This window comes from Canis lupus, chromosome 30, assembly GCF_003254725.2.
Source record: "Canis lupus dingo isolate Sandy chromosome 30, ASM325472v2, whole genome shotgun sequence".
NCBI classification, from domain to species: domain Eukaryota; kingdom Metazoa; phylum Chordata; class Mammalia; order Carnivora; family Canidae; genus Canis; species Canis lupus.
In genome coordinates, this window is record NC_064272.1 from 35,996,252 (window position 1) to 36,014,246 (window position 17,995).

At 42.6% G+C, this 17,995-nt stretch overlaps 1 protein-coding gene across 11 annotated transcripts in view; it reads right to left on the minus strand.

The window, feature by feature from the left end:
* Nucleotides 1-17,995, minus strand: part of PARP6 (poly(ADP-ribose) polymerase family member 6) — a 28,152-nt gene that overhangs the window by 7,909 nt on the left and 2,248 nt on the right. For 8 of the 11 annotated variants that reach the window (XR_007407395.1, XM_025472262.3, XM_025472264.3 and 5 more), the window contains 16 exons: nt 16,285-16,482; nt 15,575-15,652; nt 14,706-14,800; nt 14,255-14,315; nt 13,922-14,012; nt 13,382-13,448; nt 10,076-10,225; nt 8,757-8,967; nt 8,182-8,235; nt 6,028-6,123; nt 5,322-5,414; nt 4,568-4,693; nt 3,253-3,318; nt 2,277-2,344; nt 948-996; nt 582-694 (listed from right to left, as the gene is read on the minus strand). Coding sequence is in view for 10 of the 11 variants with exons in the window: in XM_025472262.3 (XP_025328047.1) it covers nt 582-694; nt 948-996; nt 2,277-2,344; nt 3,253-3,318; nt 4,568-4,693; nt 5,322-5,414; nt 6,028-6,123; nt 8,182-8,235; nt 8,757-8,967; nt 10,076-10,225; nt 13,382-13,448; nt 13,922-14,012; nt 14,255-14,315; nt 14,706-14,800; nt 15,575-15,652; nt 16,285-16,287 (1,421 nt within the window). In the remaining variant the exon portion in view is untranslated. The remainder of the gene's footprint in view (nt 1-581; nt 695-947; nt 997-2,276; nt 2,345-3,252; nt 3,319-4,567; nt 4,694-5,321; nt 5,415-6,027; nt 6,124-8,181; nt 8,236-8,756; nt 8,968-10,075; nt 10,226-13,381; nt 13,449-13,921; nt 14,013-14,254; nt 14,316-14,705; nt 14,801-15,574; nt 15,653-16,284; nt 16,483-17,995) is intronic. The other 3 variants (XM_025472266.3, XM_025472265.3, XM_025472267.3) reach the window with 3 other exon arrangements.

A 17,995-nucleotide genomic window follows, 5' to 3' on the forward strand; every position in this document is an offset into this window, starting at 1 on the left:
GGCATGCAAAATATGTGTGGCTAACCCTCCATTTAGTTTTCAGTCCCATCCTTTCTTCTGTACTTCAGCTAGTCCCATCCTAAATCCCCAAATGTTGGTTCAGTATTTTCATTTGTCCATTTTCCCGATACTTCAAGTTAAGCAGATTCATCTCACACTTGACAAGCTTATCACTGATCCCAAATACGGCAGCCAGTCCTGACTTCATGTCTGTTTTAAGAAAAGGGTACCACCATTCCTTTCGTAGTATCTCTCTCACTTTCTCTCTCTCCCCACAAACAGGCATAAATTGCTCATTTCCTTCAAAATACCCTTCAGACCTATCTCCTCTAATCTGTTCCTTCAACCACAGCTTTTTATATGTAAATGTCATTTCTCCTCAACATAAGTACCTACAACATAAGTAGCTTGAGTGTAAAGACCATATCATATCTACCTTCCACAGTACCTGTCATAATAATAATAAATATCTGATTGGCTGATGGATATAGATAACACACACATATACCTCAAGTGAAGTTGCCCTCCCATCCCCCTAAATTATTTGTTGTCCCCCCACCCCCAGTCCCCACCCTCCTCACTGGAAGGCAAAGGTGCTGCCATAGAGCTTCTTGGCGGTCCGGAACCGAGCCTCCTTGGCAGGAGGGCTGCTCAGCAGGAGGAACTGGTGTGAGGTGTGCATGAACTTCAGCTGCTGCCCAGGGTGGGGGTCGGGTCAGGAAAACAGAGAAGAAATGGAGATCAGGGAGGGAAGGGTTGAGGATAGGGAGCAAATCAGGTTTGCACTGACCCCAAATAGTGAGGATATGCTTAGGTCCAAAGACTACTGTTGACGGACAGAGCCAACGAGACAAGTCTAGAACCAATATGGTTAGCTGGTTTGGAGACCCTCCCTGCCCCTCACCAGAAATTTAAAGAGTTTATTTAGAAGAAGAATGGTCACTTACCCTGCTGAGAGGTAGTTTGACAATGTGTGACCTGTTGCTAGAGATGATCCTAGCATAAAACAGAAAAAAAAAAAAAGGAATGGAAAGAATGAGTGTGTGGCTAGACCATCCAGAACAAAGCAGAGCCTTGCTAAACCCCTGAGAGAACAAGCAAGGATTCCAGGGCTATCTGAATTGTGTGAAATGTTCAGATTACTATCTGGATATTCCTGTGGGTGGTAATGCTTGGGTAGAAAAGCATAAAAGGGAAGCTACTGACCAGAGACCAGCTAGTTACTGGGTAAACGATGGATGAAAGAAAGAGAGGGGTGGTAGGGAGACTGCTACATCTAGGAAGAGGAAAGGATAATACAAAAGGAAGAGCACATAAGATCAGCTACAAAAATAAAAAAAAATGTAAAAAGTCAGCAGGGATCTGTATTAGCAGGGTGACAACTTGTTCTTAGGATTTAGAGACATACAACTGGGGCTTAAAAGCCATCCTATCGAGCTCAAAGGAAGCCTTCAGGGCTCTGGAGGATGGGAGAAAGAAAAAGAAGAAACTACAACAAACTTCCTGAGGATTCAAGGACAGACTGGGCTATGTGTAGGCTGAACTCAGAGAACAGGAGAACAAAGGCATAAAATAGTGAGGGCTCAGCAAGGCAATGTTATCTCGTGTAGTGGATAGTTTGGTTCTTTGGGCTTCACTCATTTACTGGTGATGCTATCCTGGATAGTCTATGCCTGGCCATCCCTCATGCTCTGAGAGAGAATGTTGCATTGAGAAAGCACTGATGTCAAAAGCTGACTAGGGAAAGAGGGGAAAGCTATGTCAGGAAAACAAAAGAAATCAAGATGAGGGAAGGAGGGCAGGCGGTGGAGGGCAGCAGAGAATGCTCAGAATCTTTTGTAGAAGGGAATAATAATAGTGCCTCAAGGCTCTGGACAGTGTACATCAACAGGGAAGGTCTTGAGACAGGTCTTGAGACAGGTCTAAAGGAGTAGAAGAAGGAGTCAGACCTCTCTGGATGCACAGAAAACTTAGTTGAAACAGTACTAATTCCTACATGCAGAGGTACTTAAAAACCTATTGGGAAACAAGATATACCTAAAGAGAACCTGAGAAATGGTGTCAGAATTTGTGAGCTCTTGGGAGGTTCCGAGTTCTTTTCCAGGCAAGTGTATCAATAAAACCCCAAGAAAAAGCAGCCAGAACATGTATAACTTCAGGGAGGATGCTAAAAAACTGCCTCTAAAAGAAGGTGCAGGTTCCATGTCTCAAACTATACACCCCCACACCTCCCTTCCAATCCCCAAAGGATGAACCATTCCATCCGTACTACTTACCACTGCAAGAGAGGATGGGCCAAGGGATCCAGTTTATCCATCTGCTTCTTAATTTCTAAATATGAACCCTGTAAGACAAAGGCCATAAAGTTATCTCCCAGGAGAGGTGGGAACCCTCCCACTTCAAACAGACTGACTATCAGGGCCCAGGGCAAGGTAGGCACTGAAGGCCACACAAAGGCAAGAGGAGATGGTTCCCACCCTCAAGGAGCCCAGTCAGATTGGGAAGACTCATAAATAAATATGAAAATGACTGAAAATGCTTACAAAACAACATGCAGGTGGGTCTCCCTCATTTTATGCAATTCCTACAACCCTAAAAAGTTGACTTTAAATCAAAAATAAATAAAATCAATGTCCCAGAAAGATCAGGCTAAGGAATCCTGTGGTAAAGTTTACATAAAGCAGAAAGTCTTTCTGACAAATCACCCCTCCTAGGTATATCTTATGTGTTAATCTGAACTGTGATATATAGGATTTGCTGAGAAGAGGCCCACCTGTAAATGTGAGTACAAATGAATGTCTATTCATGCAGAGATTGCAGACGAGGGGTGGGGAAGTCTGGTGAGGGGCAGCCTTGAGTCAAAGGATGGTCACTGCTCCATGTTGCTGCCCCACCCCTAGAAGGACAGAAGATGTAGGCCCCTGGGGCGAGTTCCTTATGTCCAAGCCCCCTCCTCACCCTCCCAACCCTGGGCAGAAGTCTTTCCCTCATTTCTTTCATTCCCTAAGAATTATGGGGAAAACATTAAATATGAACAACTCGTGAAGGAACTGGCAGCAAAGATAGAGGCTGAGAGAGACATCAGGAGTGAGAAAAGAGGAATAACAGAGAACAAGAACTGAGAAGGCTGAAGGGGGAACACTAAAGAAAATACAGTGAGGAAACAGAGTAGCATTTCTAAATCTTTACTCCACTCCCATGGATTCCAGGCACAACAGGGCACGTAAGCAGGACAGGCAGAGAGCAGAATACCTGGGTCATCTCCCGGATGGACATCACACTATCCAGAGCTTTCTGAAGTCGCTCATAATTCTTCTTCTGTGGGGAATCAATGGGAAGAGAAGACCCAGATGAAGAAAAGTGGAGAGGAAGATGTGATGAAAAGAAGGGCCAGATGTACAAAAGAAGTCTAGGCCCCAGGGAAACAGTATAGCATGTCATGGAAAGAACACAGATTTAATGTCAGACAGTTCTGAATCACATGCTAGTTCTCTTTTACCAGCTGGACGTAATAGGGGAGGTTACTTAACCTCTTAGAACCTCGGTATCTCTGTATGTAAATGAAGATAAAAATTCCTGCAACACTCACAGAGATGTTCTGAAGACATTATGTAATAAATATATTAACGTTATGTAAAGAACCTATACAGTGCCTGATACATAGTAAGAAGGGTAATGGTGAGGTACTCTGCTGTGTACTTGTGATGGTTAATTTCATCAATGGTTAATTGGTTAATCGAGTTGATCTGAGTCACGGAGGGCCTGAATATTTTGTCACACATTACTCTCAGTGTGTCTGTGAGGGTGTTTTTAGATGATATTAACCTTTGAATCAGCCGTCTGAGTAAAGCAGATTCCCCACCCTCATTTGGGTGGGCCTCGCCCAATCAGTTGAAGGTCTGGAGAGAACAAAAGGACCAAGTATGAGGGAACTCCCCCTGCCTGACTGCTGAAGCTAGGACACTCACTGGCCTTTTTCTACCTTTGGATCGGAATTGAAAAATCTGCTCTTTTTGGATCTCAAGACTGCCAGCTTTTGGATTGTAATTGACAGCACTGGCTCTCCTGGGTCTCCAGCCTGGCAACTGCAGAACCTGGGAGTTCTCAACCTTCTAACTGCATGAGCCCACTTCCTTCTAATACATCTCTTTTGATATATATCTCCTATTGGTTGTTTCCCTGGAAAACCCTAATACAGTACTTTGCATATGCTATCTATCACTCTTACAACCATCTGCAGGGTAGGTATTACACCCTCTTTACAGATAAGCAAATTGAGGTTCAGAAAGGTTTAGTGGCTTTTCTTACACCATCAAGCTAGGGAACAACAGACCCGCAAATGGAATCCAGGTCTGCCTGGCTCCAGTCTATATTCTTCCCTAACATAACACAATAATATTAATTCTTCCCACCTCCTTCTAACAAACTCATTTATTCACAAGAGCTAAAGCTTGGGGTTTAGAAGTTCCCGAGAACCAAGTGTTCCATTTTTTCTGTCCCGCATTCCACTGAATAACAGCCCACAAACTCCCACTACTTCTTATCGTTTCTTCCCAAGCAACAATACCTTGGGGTTAAAGGCCAGAGTCTTGGGATCAGTGGGGTCCACCACAGAGGGATAAGGCTCAAAGATGATGCTCTTTCTAGGGGACTCCAAAGCTGCCCTACACATGGCCACCAGCAGATCCACCACCTTCAGGGAAAAGAGAGAAAGGGGGCAGAAACTAAGGGATCTCCCAGAGCTGGGAGTCACAGTGTCCAGCAGGGGTCCACCTCTCAAGAGGCTCTCAGCACTTCTCTCTGTTGTTCTTTTTAAAAGCAAACATGCTTATGGTTTTTTCATTAGAAAATACAGGCTGTTCATAAGAATTCAATTAACAATGAATTAAAAAGTGACTAAAGAAGATAAAAATCATCCCCCTATCCCCAAACAAATCTCATTCCTCACAAGTACAACTGTTAAGTCTGATGTCAATCCTTTTAGACTATTTTTCCTATGGAAACAGTTATTTTATTAAACAGGCAACTGAAAAAGAACTATATTACACATACTGTCATATTTTCTTTTTCATATATGTTATAATTTTCTACCCATAAGTAATAGCTATATAGTATTTCCACTATAAGGACATACCAGGATTTCTTTCACCGAACCCCCACAGATGGAATTGTAGCCATGCTTTTTTCTATTACAAACAACAGTATTGTGAACATCCTTACATATGAAAACATTTCTAGAGGTGAAATTGCAAGAAGTGAAATGCTAGGTTCCCTGGCCTTTCTTGATTCCAGTTCGCCAGCAGCTTTTCCTTCTTCCATACCTCTGCTCCAGTAGCGACCTCCTCCGCAGCTCCCGACATGACTCCCAGTGTGTAGAAGGAGAAAACACACAGCTCACGAGTACAGACAGCTGGCTGAATGGACATATTAAACAGACAGTAGTGGCACAGGGTATGCAGTAAGAAGGTGTTACAGGGAAAGAAGGAAAAATCTGACCTCAGACAACTCTAGAATGAAGTAGGAATTTGGGGCCCTCCATGTCATGAGAAAATTATAAGTAAGTCTTAATTAAAATACCTTACTTTTTTAAGTTTAAGAATTAATGCTGTCTCTTCTATGAAGCCTTCCATGACTTCCCTAAGTAGTTAGATGCTCTCACTTGTGAGCTCCTACAACATTGTTCGTATCTTTTCTACGTACTTATAGTGTAGTATCTGTCCACCCACCTAGACTTGGGAGTCCTTGAGAACAGCATCATATGCAATCATCTTCATCAACACCTGACCCCTATTTTTAAATGTTGAATGGGGATTATATCTTCAAAAATATCCATATATCCTTATCTTTCCAAATAGGACTGCTGAGATTTGTTTTCTGAGAAAAACAATTATTTCTAGAGTCCCAGAGAATAAGGACAGAATCCTGTCTTTACTACAGACCCAGGAAGAAAGGAATAAAGGGGAGATGAGGAGTGAAGGAGCTTTAGCTAGGGGTTCAAGGAAGATGGTCACAGATTAGGGCATATACCTTAAGCATGGACCCGTTCTGGAAGACATGCTGCTCGTCACACACCACACAGTACTCATTCAATGTTGGAATCCTCTGCTCTGCATACTTCATGATCTGGGGAGAGAAGAGATTTTATCAAGTCTTTTGGAAATACAGGCACAGATATGGGAAATAATTTGAGCTTCTTTTCCATCTACTCTCCTTCTTCCCAGCTCTGTGCCTAAGGCAAAATCTATTCTTGGGCCCTGCACTTAGTTAAATTGATGGCCCAACTCGAGAGCTACCACTTTATATCATAGTAAAAGTAAGACCAGCCATGGTAGAAGAGCTGACTTAAGATCTTACCCCTCTACTACTTAATAACACATGTAACTGGGGCGCCTGGGTGGCTCAGTGGTTGGGCGTCTGCCTTTGGCTCAGGGCGTGATCCCGGAGACCCGGAATTGAGTTCCATGTCGAGCTCCCTACAAAGAGCCTGCTTCTCCCTCTACCTGTGTCTCTGCCTCTCTCTCTCTTTCTCATTCCCTCTCTCTCTCTCTCTCATGAATGAATAAATAAATCTTTTTAAAAAAAATAACATATGTAACTTTGGGCAAACAGGTTAACCTGAGCCTTGGTTTCTTCATTTATAAAGTAAGATATTATTCACCTCAGAGAAATGGGGATTAATGAGATAATTTTCATGAAAGTATTTTATAAACATTAACAGGTACTAACCAAACTATTAACCTTAGTTGAAGTAATTACAGATTGTCCCTCTAAGATAGGTAAATATTCAGTCCATGATTACATGGTAGGAGGCCTGAGAAGCCATTTTAACTATCCGGAACAATCAGCCTGTCCACTGGTCAAAACCAGAGATACAACTCTGTTGGGAAGAGAGCACAAATCCAGAGCCAAATGGCAATATCCTAAACAATTTTTTTAAGGTAACATATAATGTTTTATTAGTTTCAGGAATAGAATTTAGTAATTCATCAGTTGCATAAAACACCCAGTGCTCATTAGTAAAGAATTTTCTAAAACGCTTTGTCTACACTGAAAAAAATAAAAAATATAAATAAATAAATAAATAAATAAATAAATAAATAAATAAATAAATAAATAAATAAAACACTTTGTCTAGGGGCACCTGGCTGGCTCAGTCTGTGGACCACACAACTCTTGATCCCGGGGTCATGAGTTCAAGCCCCACATTGGGTATACAGCTTACTTAAAGACAAAACCTAAAAAACAACAATAATGAAATAAAACCACACTCTTGTCTTACCATGACTCTTTCTACCAGGTATACTTCTGTATAAATCAAATTGTTCCCATTTCACATACTTTTGGGCTGGGAAAGGGAGATGAAAGGGCTTCTTTTCACACAGATGTACCAAATGCCTACTATGTACCCAGTTTGGTGAATGGTCTCCTTGATTATGCAATAACATAAAAGATTCTCTTCTCAGACCCTCAATGCCAACAAGGGAGATGTGGCATATATACAAATTAATTACAACTCAACTGTGGCACATATACAGATTAATTACAACTCAAGGCAGCATATGGTACACAACACAGAGGTGCCATACAAAATAAAAAGCACCTTAAGAGTTCAATGAGAGAAAAGATCACTCCTACCTAATATGGTTGGAGTACTAGAGAAGAATTTTATGGCAAAGGTAGCATTGAGGCTTGACTGCAACAAGTCGACATGGGCAGGAAGGCCAGAGATAATGATGTGAACAAAGATAATAGAGATGGAAAAGTGAGAAAAAGCACGCCCAGGAAATAAAGAGATATTAAAAAAAAAAAAAAATGACCCAGTAGTAGCTGAGTAATGAAAGAGATATAGGGAAAACTGAAGGTCATCTAAATGAGGATGTTGGGGATCATAAGGAAATCAGTGTCAATCCCTCTCATATCTTGACACCTATGCACTTAAAATTTGTAATGCATCATTTGGCACTTGATCAGACATGGTCTGTAAGCGTCGTCCCAATAAGGCCATAAGCTTCTTGAGGATAGGAACTATGCCTTCTTTTCTGCTATCCACAAATGCTTACTATGGTTCTAGGAGCCAAGCAATTCAGGAAATATTTAACTGAGGAGCTGGGAGATGTTAGGGGAACAGATGGGTCAGAAAACAGGGGAAAGGCTTAGGAATGAAGCTTTGAACTCAATTACCTGGACAAGGAATCCATATTCCAGAGTGGGGATGTTCTTGCAGTGACCACTGACCTGATGAGAGTAAAAAGACAGACATTATGAGCCTTTTATGAATTTGGTGTCTAGATAGACCTCACACTCAACACCTAAGATTCTCCTAAAGTAGCTTCACCCTAGCTCCGATTAGTCTAAATAATCCCAAAGCTGGAGAAAGAACCCTTAGATATTTTTGCCACAAGTACCTGAAAAGGGCTCACCTGTCCTTAACCTTCTTCAAGGTAGATAAATAGGTTAATATAGCAGCAGATGACCAAGTCCTAACCACAGCCTAATAAAATCATACATGATGCCTTGGGATACCCAAGTTCAGACTCCCTGCTTCACGGCCTACTATCAGAGAAGCTTGCCAGACAGTTTAGACATGTTTTCAGCTATTAAAAAATGTGCTCCATTCTGCCCACTCATGGTACCTGTCCAAGTTTGATTTAGGATGCCTGAAAAACCATACCCCCACCTCATTTTGAGAAGCTATCTCCCACATCTCCATTCCCACCCTCCTGACACCCAAGTCAAACCCTCCCCAGCCCATGTACCAAAGGAGAGGTCCGTGCTGGGGGAGGGAGGCCCACGTGCTGGGGGCACAGGAGACCTGCCTGGGGGCTGGGAGGGTAGCCAAACACCTCCACTTTGGGGTTCTTCATAGTGCAAGAGATGGAACGGTTCATGAGGCGCCCAACTCGAAGCTCTGGTACACCCAGTTTGCCTTTCAGCATGGAGTCCTGTATGATAGGGAAACTGGGAGACCTGGAGAGAAAGCAAAGAGAAGTGATGAAACCAGGGATTCAAAATGAGCCCCTTAGAAGAACACTGAGTCCTAGGTCAGGATGGGTGAAGCAACTTAAGCCAAAGAAGAAATCCCATCTGAGGAAAGTTCCATTGGATGTTAAACACCTTTAAAACAAGTAGATCACAAACCTGAATTGATTTTTATGTCATTACTTGTGTGTTCTTCAGATTAGAACATGGAAGACAAGCAAAGGCAAAGTCTCAGTCAATTTCTATAGCATCTAGGCTAGGTATGGAATGATCCCTTGGACAGGATGCCTATTTATTTGGGGAGGGTGTGTGTGTGTGGTGTTTATACACATATGATTAAGTGCTAAATACTATACTAAGCAAGTGGTTGAAGCCCAAAGAGCCTAATGTCTGACAGTCTGTCAAGAATAGTGCCTGGGAAACTACAAATCTGGGTCTGTATTTGCCTTTGGGAAAATTAGAGGCACCAGTGGGGAAAAATGTAGGCCTGGGACAGAGAACGAGACAATATTTATTTCCAAAACCTAGATAATGAATCAGTGTACCTTTTTTTTTTAAGATTTTATTTATTTGAGACAGAGAGTACGTGTGAGAGAACACAAGCAGGAGAAACGGCAGAGGGAGAGGGAGAAGCAGGCTCCCTGCTGAGTAGGGTGCCTGCTTCAGGGCTCAATCCTAAGATCTTAGGATCATGACATGAGCCGAAGGCAGATGCTTAACTAGCTGAGCCACCCCGGCACCCCTCAGTGTACCCTTTCATGAGGGCAAGGAGTTGATGCCTATACTCAGACTCTGCTTTCTCAGGAGAGGGAGTAATGGATGAGGTTCATAAAAAGAAAAGTTGGAAAAAATTAGCATACAATTCTTCAAATACATACCATGAAAGGACAAAGTATGAATACTGGTGTCGGAAGTACAAGGATAAAGACACATGGGGGACGGGGCCATGTGGGTGGTGGTAATAGTTAAAGGTGCAGAATTTGGAGAAGCTTGGGAGAAAGCAAAATAGGTAAGTTTACATAATCAAGCAAGTGGAGCTGGAGCTCAGACAAGACCACCATCGTTAGAGATGAGCTGCTCCTGGAGCAGCACTTACTTGGGGATGGGTGAGAAGATGCTGAGGCCAGCTCGGAACTTCTTGATGGTACCACTTGCCTTGAACCAACTGTGCCTTTTTTCCTGCTGGGTCTTCAAGAAATCGTTGCTGAGATGTTTCCATTGTTGGGAAGTGAACATACCCAGGATCCTAAGAAATCAAAGTGAATGGACTTACAAAAGGTCAGGCAGGGGAGGAAGTCAAGAAATAAAACTATGAAAAGCAATTCATCTAAAATTCAGACCCAGGAGCTGTAAGCTAGTTGTGGTAAGGGAATGTGTGTCTGAAGACCCCCTGATAATGACCTTAACACATGGAAGTGTACTGTCCTAAAGTACCTCTTTGCCTAAGGGGTAAATACCACTCCCATTACCTAGTCTAATGGACCAGAACAATTCTGAGATGATTTGCCTTTAGTGGAAGATCTCAAAGATGAGCTTCCAATGGCCATGAACCTGAGAATTTATTGCCAAGAATGACCATACTGACAGTGGAACAGAGGTAGTTGGATGGAATAGAGTACCACCCTCTATTTTGGGAATAGTGAAGAAAAGGAATGGGACATGAGGGGTATAACATTGTTAAGCAAAAAATTATATCCCCAAACTTATGGCTTCCAACTTGAGCTGAGCCCCCAACAGTCTTACCAATCCTTTCACTTGTCTTTGATCAGTCCTCTCTGGCGTTACTCTATTATTCTAAATCCTTACTGCCTTCTCTAAGCTCTTCACTTCACCTACAGCTGATAACCTCTTCCTTCTTTTTTTTTTTTTAAAGATTTTATTTATTTATTCATGATAGACATAAACCTAGAGAGAGAGGCAGAGACACAGGCAGAGGGAGAAGCAGGCTCCATGCTGGGAGCCCGACGTGGGACTCGAGCCCAGGACTCCAGGACCGCGCCCTGGGCCAAAGGCAGGCACCAAACCACTGAGCCACCAGGGATCCCCAACCTCTTCCTAATTAACAGAGAAAACTGAAGCTGTCAGTTACCAGCTTTAATTTTCCAAGCCTGCTACAAAATCTATCTCCATTTCCTCTATTTCAATTCCTCCATTCTCTGGAAACAAGATAACCCTTCTATTAATTCCTCTATTTATTCTCTAGATCTCAGCCGCTTCTTGCCTCTTTACGGATCTTGATTCATCAATCACCCCCCTCTCCTGTCAGTTCCTTTCCCAAACTCTACAAAAAGTTTCAAGTTTCTGCATGCACCCCAGTCTAGCTATAGCTCTCTCTTTCCCTGCTATCCTCATCCAAATATCTCAGTTCACACTTATTGTTTATACTTCATTGCTAATCACTCACTTCCCAACTCAACTGCAGTCTGGTTTCTACCTTTGCTACTCCACTATGATTGCTCTTACTCTGATGCTAAATCCAACAAAAACTCTTATGTTCTCCTTTGACTTATCCTCTCTGGCCTCTTGCCCTCCTTGTAGAAACGCTCCCCCTTGCCTTCTGACACCATTTGCTTCCTATTCTTCTCCAACCTCTCTGGACTGCCTTCAATGTTCTTTCTGTGCCTACTCTGCAGGTTTCTTGAGTATTTTGCCTGGATGTTGAAGGGTGTTCTGCCTTTGATTCTATTTTTTTTCCATTTTATCATGTTCTTCCTTAGCAGTCTCCTACTTTATACCAGTTGTAATCTCCACCCATTCACTGAATATATTTCAAACCTAACTTCTGTTACATATCTAACCATGTACTAAGTACCTCCACTTGAATATCCCAAGATTATCTTTTTCTTTTTTTTAAGTAGGCTTCATGCCCAGCATGGAGCCCAACTCGGGGCTTGAACTCACGACCCTGAGATCAAGATCTGAGCCTAGACCAAGAGTTGGACACTGAACTGACTAAGCCACCCAGATGACTCCCCTCAAAGTTATCTTTAAACAACATGTTTAAAATGGAACTAATTATCTATCCTTATCCCATAAACCTGGTCCTCTTCTTATATCCCTATTTAAATTGGTGGTATTACAAATTACCCAGACACATAGATTGGAAATCTAAGAGTAATTTCCCACTATTCCTTAGTTCTTATGACCATATATGACATATCCAAATCAACGTTCAACTCTTAGTGATTCCATACTCCAGAAAGCTCTCTAGTCCATCTTTCACCTCTATTCTCACCTACAGTCACACTTTGGCTCAGGCCCTCATCATCTTATGTCTGGACTTCTGCAAAAGCCTCCTACTAAACTAGTTCTGGTCTCTTGTTTCACCCTTTCCTACTGATTTTACACAGTGCTACCAGAATCGTTTCTCTAAAATGAAGTCTGGCCACATTCCTTCTTTGCCTAAAATCCTTCAATGTTCCTGCTGCCTACAAGATAAAAGCCCAAGATCCTCTCTGATTTGGACCCCTTCCTACTTCTCTGGCTTCAATTCCTACCACTCTCCCCTTGTATTTTACTAGCAATATTTAACTACTTGAGCTTCCTACACACATGCTGCTTCACCTGACTATGTCCTTGCAAATATTATTCACTCTCAGAGTCTGTCTGTATGGGCAACTCTTATCCATCCTTGAAAACATGAATCATCTCTGTTTCATTCATTCACTCAGCCCTCCACCCACCATTAGACAGACTGAGTCACTCCTTCCTCTATATTCTTTCTATATCTTATATGTTCACTTGTGTTAGAACATGTATCCACTAGATTCTATTCACTGAATAGAATATATAAAGAATCTACAATTCATTTATTTCTCTTTGTACACCAATATTAGCAAGGCACTGAACATATTCCATAAACTAAAAACTGTCTGAGGGATCCCTGGGTGGCCGGGATCCCTGGGTGGCGCAGTGGTTTAGCGCCTGCCTTTGGCCCAGGGCGCGATCCTGGAGACCCGGGATCGAATCCCACGTCAGGCTCCCGGTGCATGGAGCCTGCTTCTCCCTCTGCCTGTGTCTCTGCCTCTCTCTCTCTCTCTCTGTGACTATCATAAATAAATAAAAATTAAAAAAACTGTCTGAGCTGCTAGAGCCCCACTCTGAGAATACCACTAGAGAAAAAGTGAAGAACATTACCCTAATTCTAGGGTTGTACTTATCCTTAAATGGCAAGTACTGATGACTCTCCTCCTTACCTCCAGGAAGTCTCAAAGCCAGACACCCCAGAACCAGAGAATATCCTACCTAGCCATAAATTTTGCTTTCCAAATTTAGTCTTTCTTGGGAATATATCAGAAAGATATTTTTGGGAGGAAACATTCCATCCAAAGGTCTGCCTGTTCATCCATATGTCCATCTCTTCCCCTTATATGTCCATCACCAGAAAGATCAAAGTTCTTACTTTTTCAGCTGAAGACCCAGCCCAAACCCTTCCTTATTCGATGGCTGGAAAACCTCAATTGATGGTTCTGCAAAGAGAAGGAAAAGCTCCTAGTATGTACAATCTATTTTCCTGCGAGTCCAAAACTCCAGTTCAGGGGACAAGCTTCCTCAGATTCTAAGCATACTCTAACCAATAGTGATGGAGAGGCAAACATCTGAGGCAGAGGGTAGATTCTGGGAACTGTCTGACCAGTTTAAAATATTTTAGCTTCAAAAAAAAAATATTTTAGCTTCTATGAGAAAGTTGGAGGGAATGAAAGGAATAAATAATATCTGGGGACCAGAGAAAACAATTTCATCACTAAGAAGGCCTTTAGGGGATGGATATCAGGCAACAGGGAATGGAGATACCAGTGACAGGAAACTGAAAAGCCTCTACCAATGGCCTGCAAACTATTTCCAAAGGCTTTATTCCTAGCTTTTCTCTGGCTCAGTTAACTTAGAACTTTGGATTAGGCCACACTCAAAGCATTTACTTGCCCAAAGTCAGTGCCTTTACCTGGTCCATCAAGGTACTGGGAGAGAGAAAATCGCAGCCTCAACACAATAGGTTCTGTTCGGAGGACTTTCCAGGCTGTAGAGACTTCCTCCTACAAGAGTAAGGGAAACAATTTCCCATTTAGCAACAGAGAGGAATGGACTTGGGAAGTTTCCCTATATGACACGCACATGCACATGACAGTACACACCACTGTCTGCTGATGGTCTAGGAAAGACAAGGATGAAGAATATGTGCTCCAAATACAGCACTCAGGAACAAGACTCCTGGCCTACATGACAAAATCCACAAGTCCAGCTAGACATGTTGTTGGCAGGTACTAGCACCACTTACATCGAGGAAGCTGATGTTGATGTGGAGGTCAATGTCCACGTCATCGATAGTTCCATATTCTCTACAGAGATACAGGGGAGACTCATTAAGGGAGAAACAAGACTGAAGAGGAGGGAGAACTGAGCCAGGGGCCAGGGGAGAGGGAAGAGTGGAAGGTAGCTCTGTATCTAGACTTAGTTGCAGCCTGAGGCCAGAAGCCCTTCTTACCTCAAAGGTCAAACTATCAGCCTAGAGGGATCTAGGATAAGAGTAAACCTCTAAGAAAAGTGGCTATACTTCCCTCATCAATGCTTTCAGCTAAGCTTAAGTATTCTAGGCAACTCCCGCTATCTATCACTAAGCTCATAATTTATCCATGTCCACAGACACCTAATGATACCATAAAAGGAAAAAACCTCCAGCCTTTTAACAGCTCAGAAAGAAGTGGCTTGCTCCTGAAGTGGAGTCCCACCTGATGGATACAGAGTTCTCACTGTAGATCTCCTTCACGGCTTCAATGTCTGCATCAAGCTGTGGGTGTCGATACAGGTCAGCTGCACAGCTCCCCTGAGTCAGCAGCAAAAACAGTGAGGAGAAATGGGGGGAGGGAAAAGAGGCGAAAAGAGATATGAAAAATAAAAACAACATGAACAGACACCAGAAACAGGAAAATCAAATGGCAGCAGTACATATAAGCAAAAGGCTGCTTCTGTGAAGGAGCTCTTGATGGTGGCCCTAGCCATCCATCGTTGGCACTTAAGTCTCCTGCCATCTCCACTCTAAGAAGTTTCAGTGGACCAAATAAATGCAGGCCTTGCTTGAGAACTACACAGCCTTAAGTCTGCATCTTTTCCTCTGACCCTGGCCAGGGATACTTAAATATCCCTTCTATGAGAACTCAGAACAGGCTGAAGAATATAGAATTTAACTCAGATGGTTCTGTGTGAAGAGTTCAACATTCCTCTTCAGGATTCTGTTCTGGGTAGTGATAGCATGCATGATAGCATGACCAATCACTGGCAGGATAATCTTTTAAAAATTTGACCCTAATGAATGAAATGATACCCACTAGCTAGTAGAGTAAAAAAATAATTATTTCCAACCAAGAACACATGGGTAGCTTCCACATCCAAAGGATGTAGCTTACTCTGGTAAAGGTATAGGTCTCAGGCAATAGCAAGGATATGAGATCAGCTCTGCTGAGACAATGCTCAGACCATACGAACATGGTATTGTATCCTCATCTTATCCCTGCTCCAGAATAATCCTTCACTACTTGTTGTATTCAGAGACACACACATTTGGACTATCCAACATGGTTTTTAGGGGTTGTAATCTCACCTGAACTCCATAGAGAAACTCCTCTGATTCATTATCTCCCTCCGAATCATCATCATTCCAGAACTGGCCTTTGATGTCCTAGTGATGAGAAATAATACAACCCTGATTGGATCTCTATCATCCCACGGAACGGAGTGGGGTGACAGGAAACAGATTCCCACAAAGAATGGGAGGCCTCTTAGAATGGAATAACTGAGGCCCTATTCCCTTTACTCCCTTTGCCTCACCCTTTGGGAACATCTGTCTCTTCCTGGATCTGGTCATATCCATGGCCTACCTCTGACTTGTGAGGGATGGAAGAAAACGGAATTTTGGCCTTCTTGAGTGTAGGTATGATGATTAAGGCTCTGGTAGCCAATGGGGGAGAGATGCAGACTCCAACATCAATGTTGATTCCTAGGCATATCTAGATCTAGTGCAAGCTGGCCCCTTCTAGGATCATTACTGCAAAGAAGCTACCACACATAGCTAAGCTCTCTTGTCCTATCACTCCCTTTCTATCCCTTACTAAACTCTCCCCTCCCTTCCCAAGAAAATCTACCAGTACACACACCAAGTAATACTCTCTCCATGCTCTTTCCGTTAATTCAGATAAACACGCTACCTTTCAAAAGGGTAGGAGGGAAAATACCAGGAAAAGGTGAGGTTTGCACTTGGTCCCATCTATCCCATGAATGATCAGTTGGGAGAGGTGGGCAGTCAGTTCTCACCATTGGGTCAGTGGGTCACACACACTCCCAGGTCAGTGCTAGGCAGCACCCCTCCATACCACCAGCTGAACCCAGGCCAACGGGATGGGCATTTAGGAGGCCACAGAGGGAGACAAAGGAGGGGGTGATGTCAGGGGCTGACTGGAGATCTGCTGGGGAGGTCAGGCTCTGCTGTGGTGGAGGTAACAAGTCACTCTCCTGTGGAAAGTAGACAACAATTGGTTTCATCACCACTTAACAGCTAGATGGTATTACACAGGCACACATGTTTATGGATACACTTTTATTAGACATATTACAGACACTTGCATAGAGACAGACTTGCATGCATGTACACACACTTGTACACATAGTTCATAAGGATAATGAACCGTGAAAGCACTATACAAACATAAGACACTGTTGTTCCATTTGAGCTCAAGAGTTGGGATTAGAGCAAGTCCCTACTCTAGATCATAATGCTAGATCAACCCTTGAAGCCAAAAGTGATGGTGGTTAAGACCAGATGATGATATGCTACTCTATCTAGTCCGTTCATCCACAGTACCAACCCTCACCAGAATCAGATTCTTCTGGGAATCTTTACCTCTACTTTATGTACTCAAATTGAATCATCATGACTTATTAAATATCATTACCACTAGAATCCTTTATATGACAATCAGAGCTAACTTAAAAAGTCCTCAATAACACTGAAAATCCCCTACTAGACTTGGTCTAAGTTGTCATGGCCAAATACCCTGGACTAGTCTTGGAACCTATTCCCCAAATAAAAATGCAATAATGATCCCAATTGCCAGAAAAACACTAACTCTTAGCCATTTCACAAAATTAAGAACCACTATCTAGGCCTTTCTGGTTCTGCACATATCTGTCTCACTTACTCCAACCTTAAAAGGAGGTGTTCTTGGTCTCTAATATGGTTCTACTGAACCTGAGGTTTATAGATCAGATTGGGATCTATGGATCTGCAATGTCAGCATCATCTGGAAACATTTGAAATGTAAATTCTCAGACTTCTATTAAGACCTACTGAATTAGAAACTCCAGAGATGCGGTCCAGTAATTTGTGTTTTAACAAGCTCCCCCCAAATTATGCTGACATATGATAAAATTTGAGAACCACTGTTCTAAATCCTTGTGTGCTCCAGGGGCTTGTGGTCTGTTCCCAGATACCAAGCTAAGCCTGATAACTGACTCAGGACGGGGACATATGGCACAATGCCAGGGCCAACACTGATCGCAGCACCTGACTCATCAAAAACAATATGGGAAATTACAACTGAAGTTCTTAGAGATGAAATGGCCAATATCTGAGATTTACTTTAAAATATTACTCCAGCCCAAAAAGGGCAGTAGGGTGTATGTGTGTATGTGTCTGTGTGGAGTGGGCGGGAGGGAGATGAAATAAATACGGCAACATATTAATGATCAATCTGAGTGATGGATTCATGAGGGTTTCTTGTCCTCTACTTTTGTGTATAGTTGGAAAATTTCATAACAACTTAAAAAAAAAAATCATAGTCTACTCTTGTACTTTTTCAGGGGCCCTGAAAAGTCAACTCTAAATGTGAATAGGAAAATTATCCCTGAAACTCCACAACTGCTTCCTTGCTGTTCTTTAAACATATTAAGAATATTCCCACCATAAGGCCTGTCCCTGCTGTTGCTTCTTCTTGGAACACTTTTCAGATATCCATATGGCTTGCTC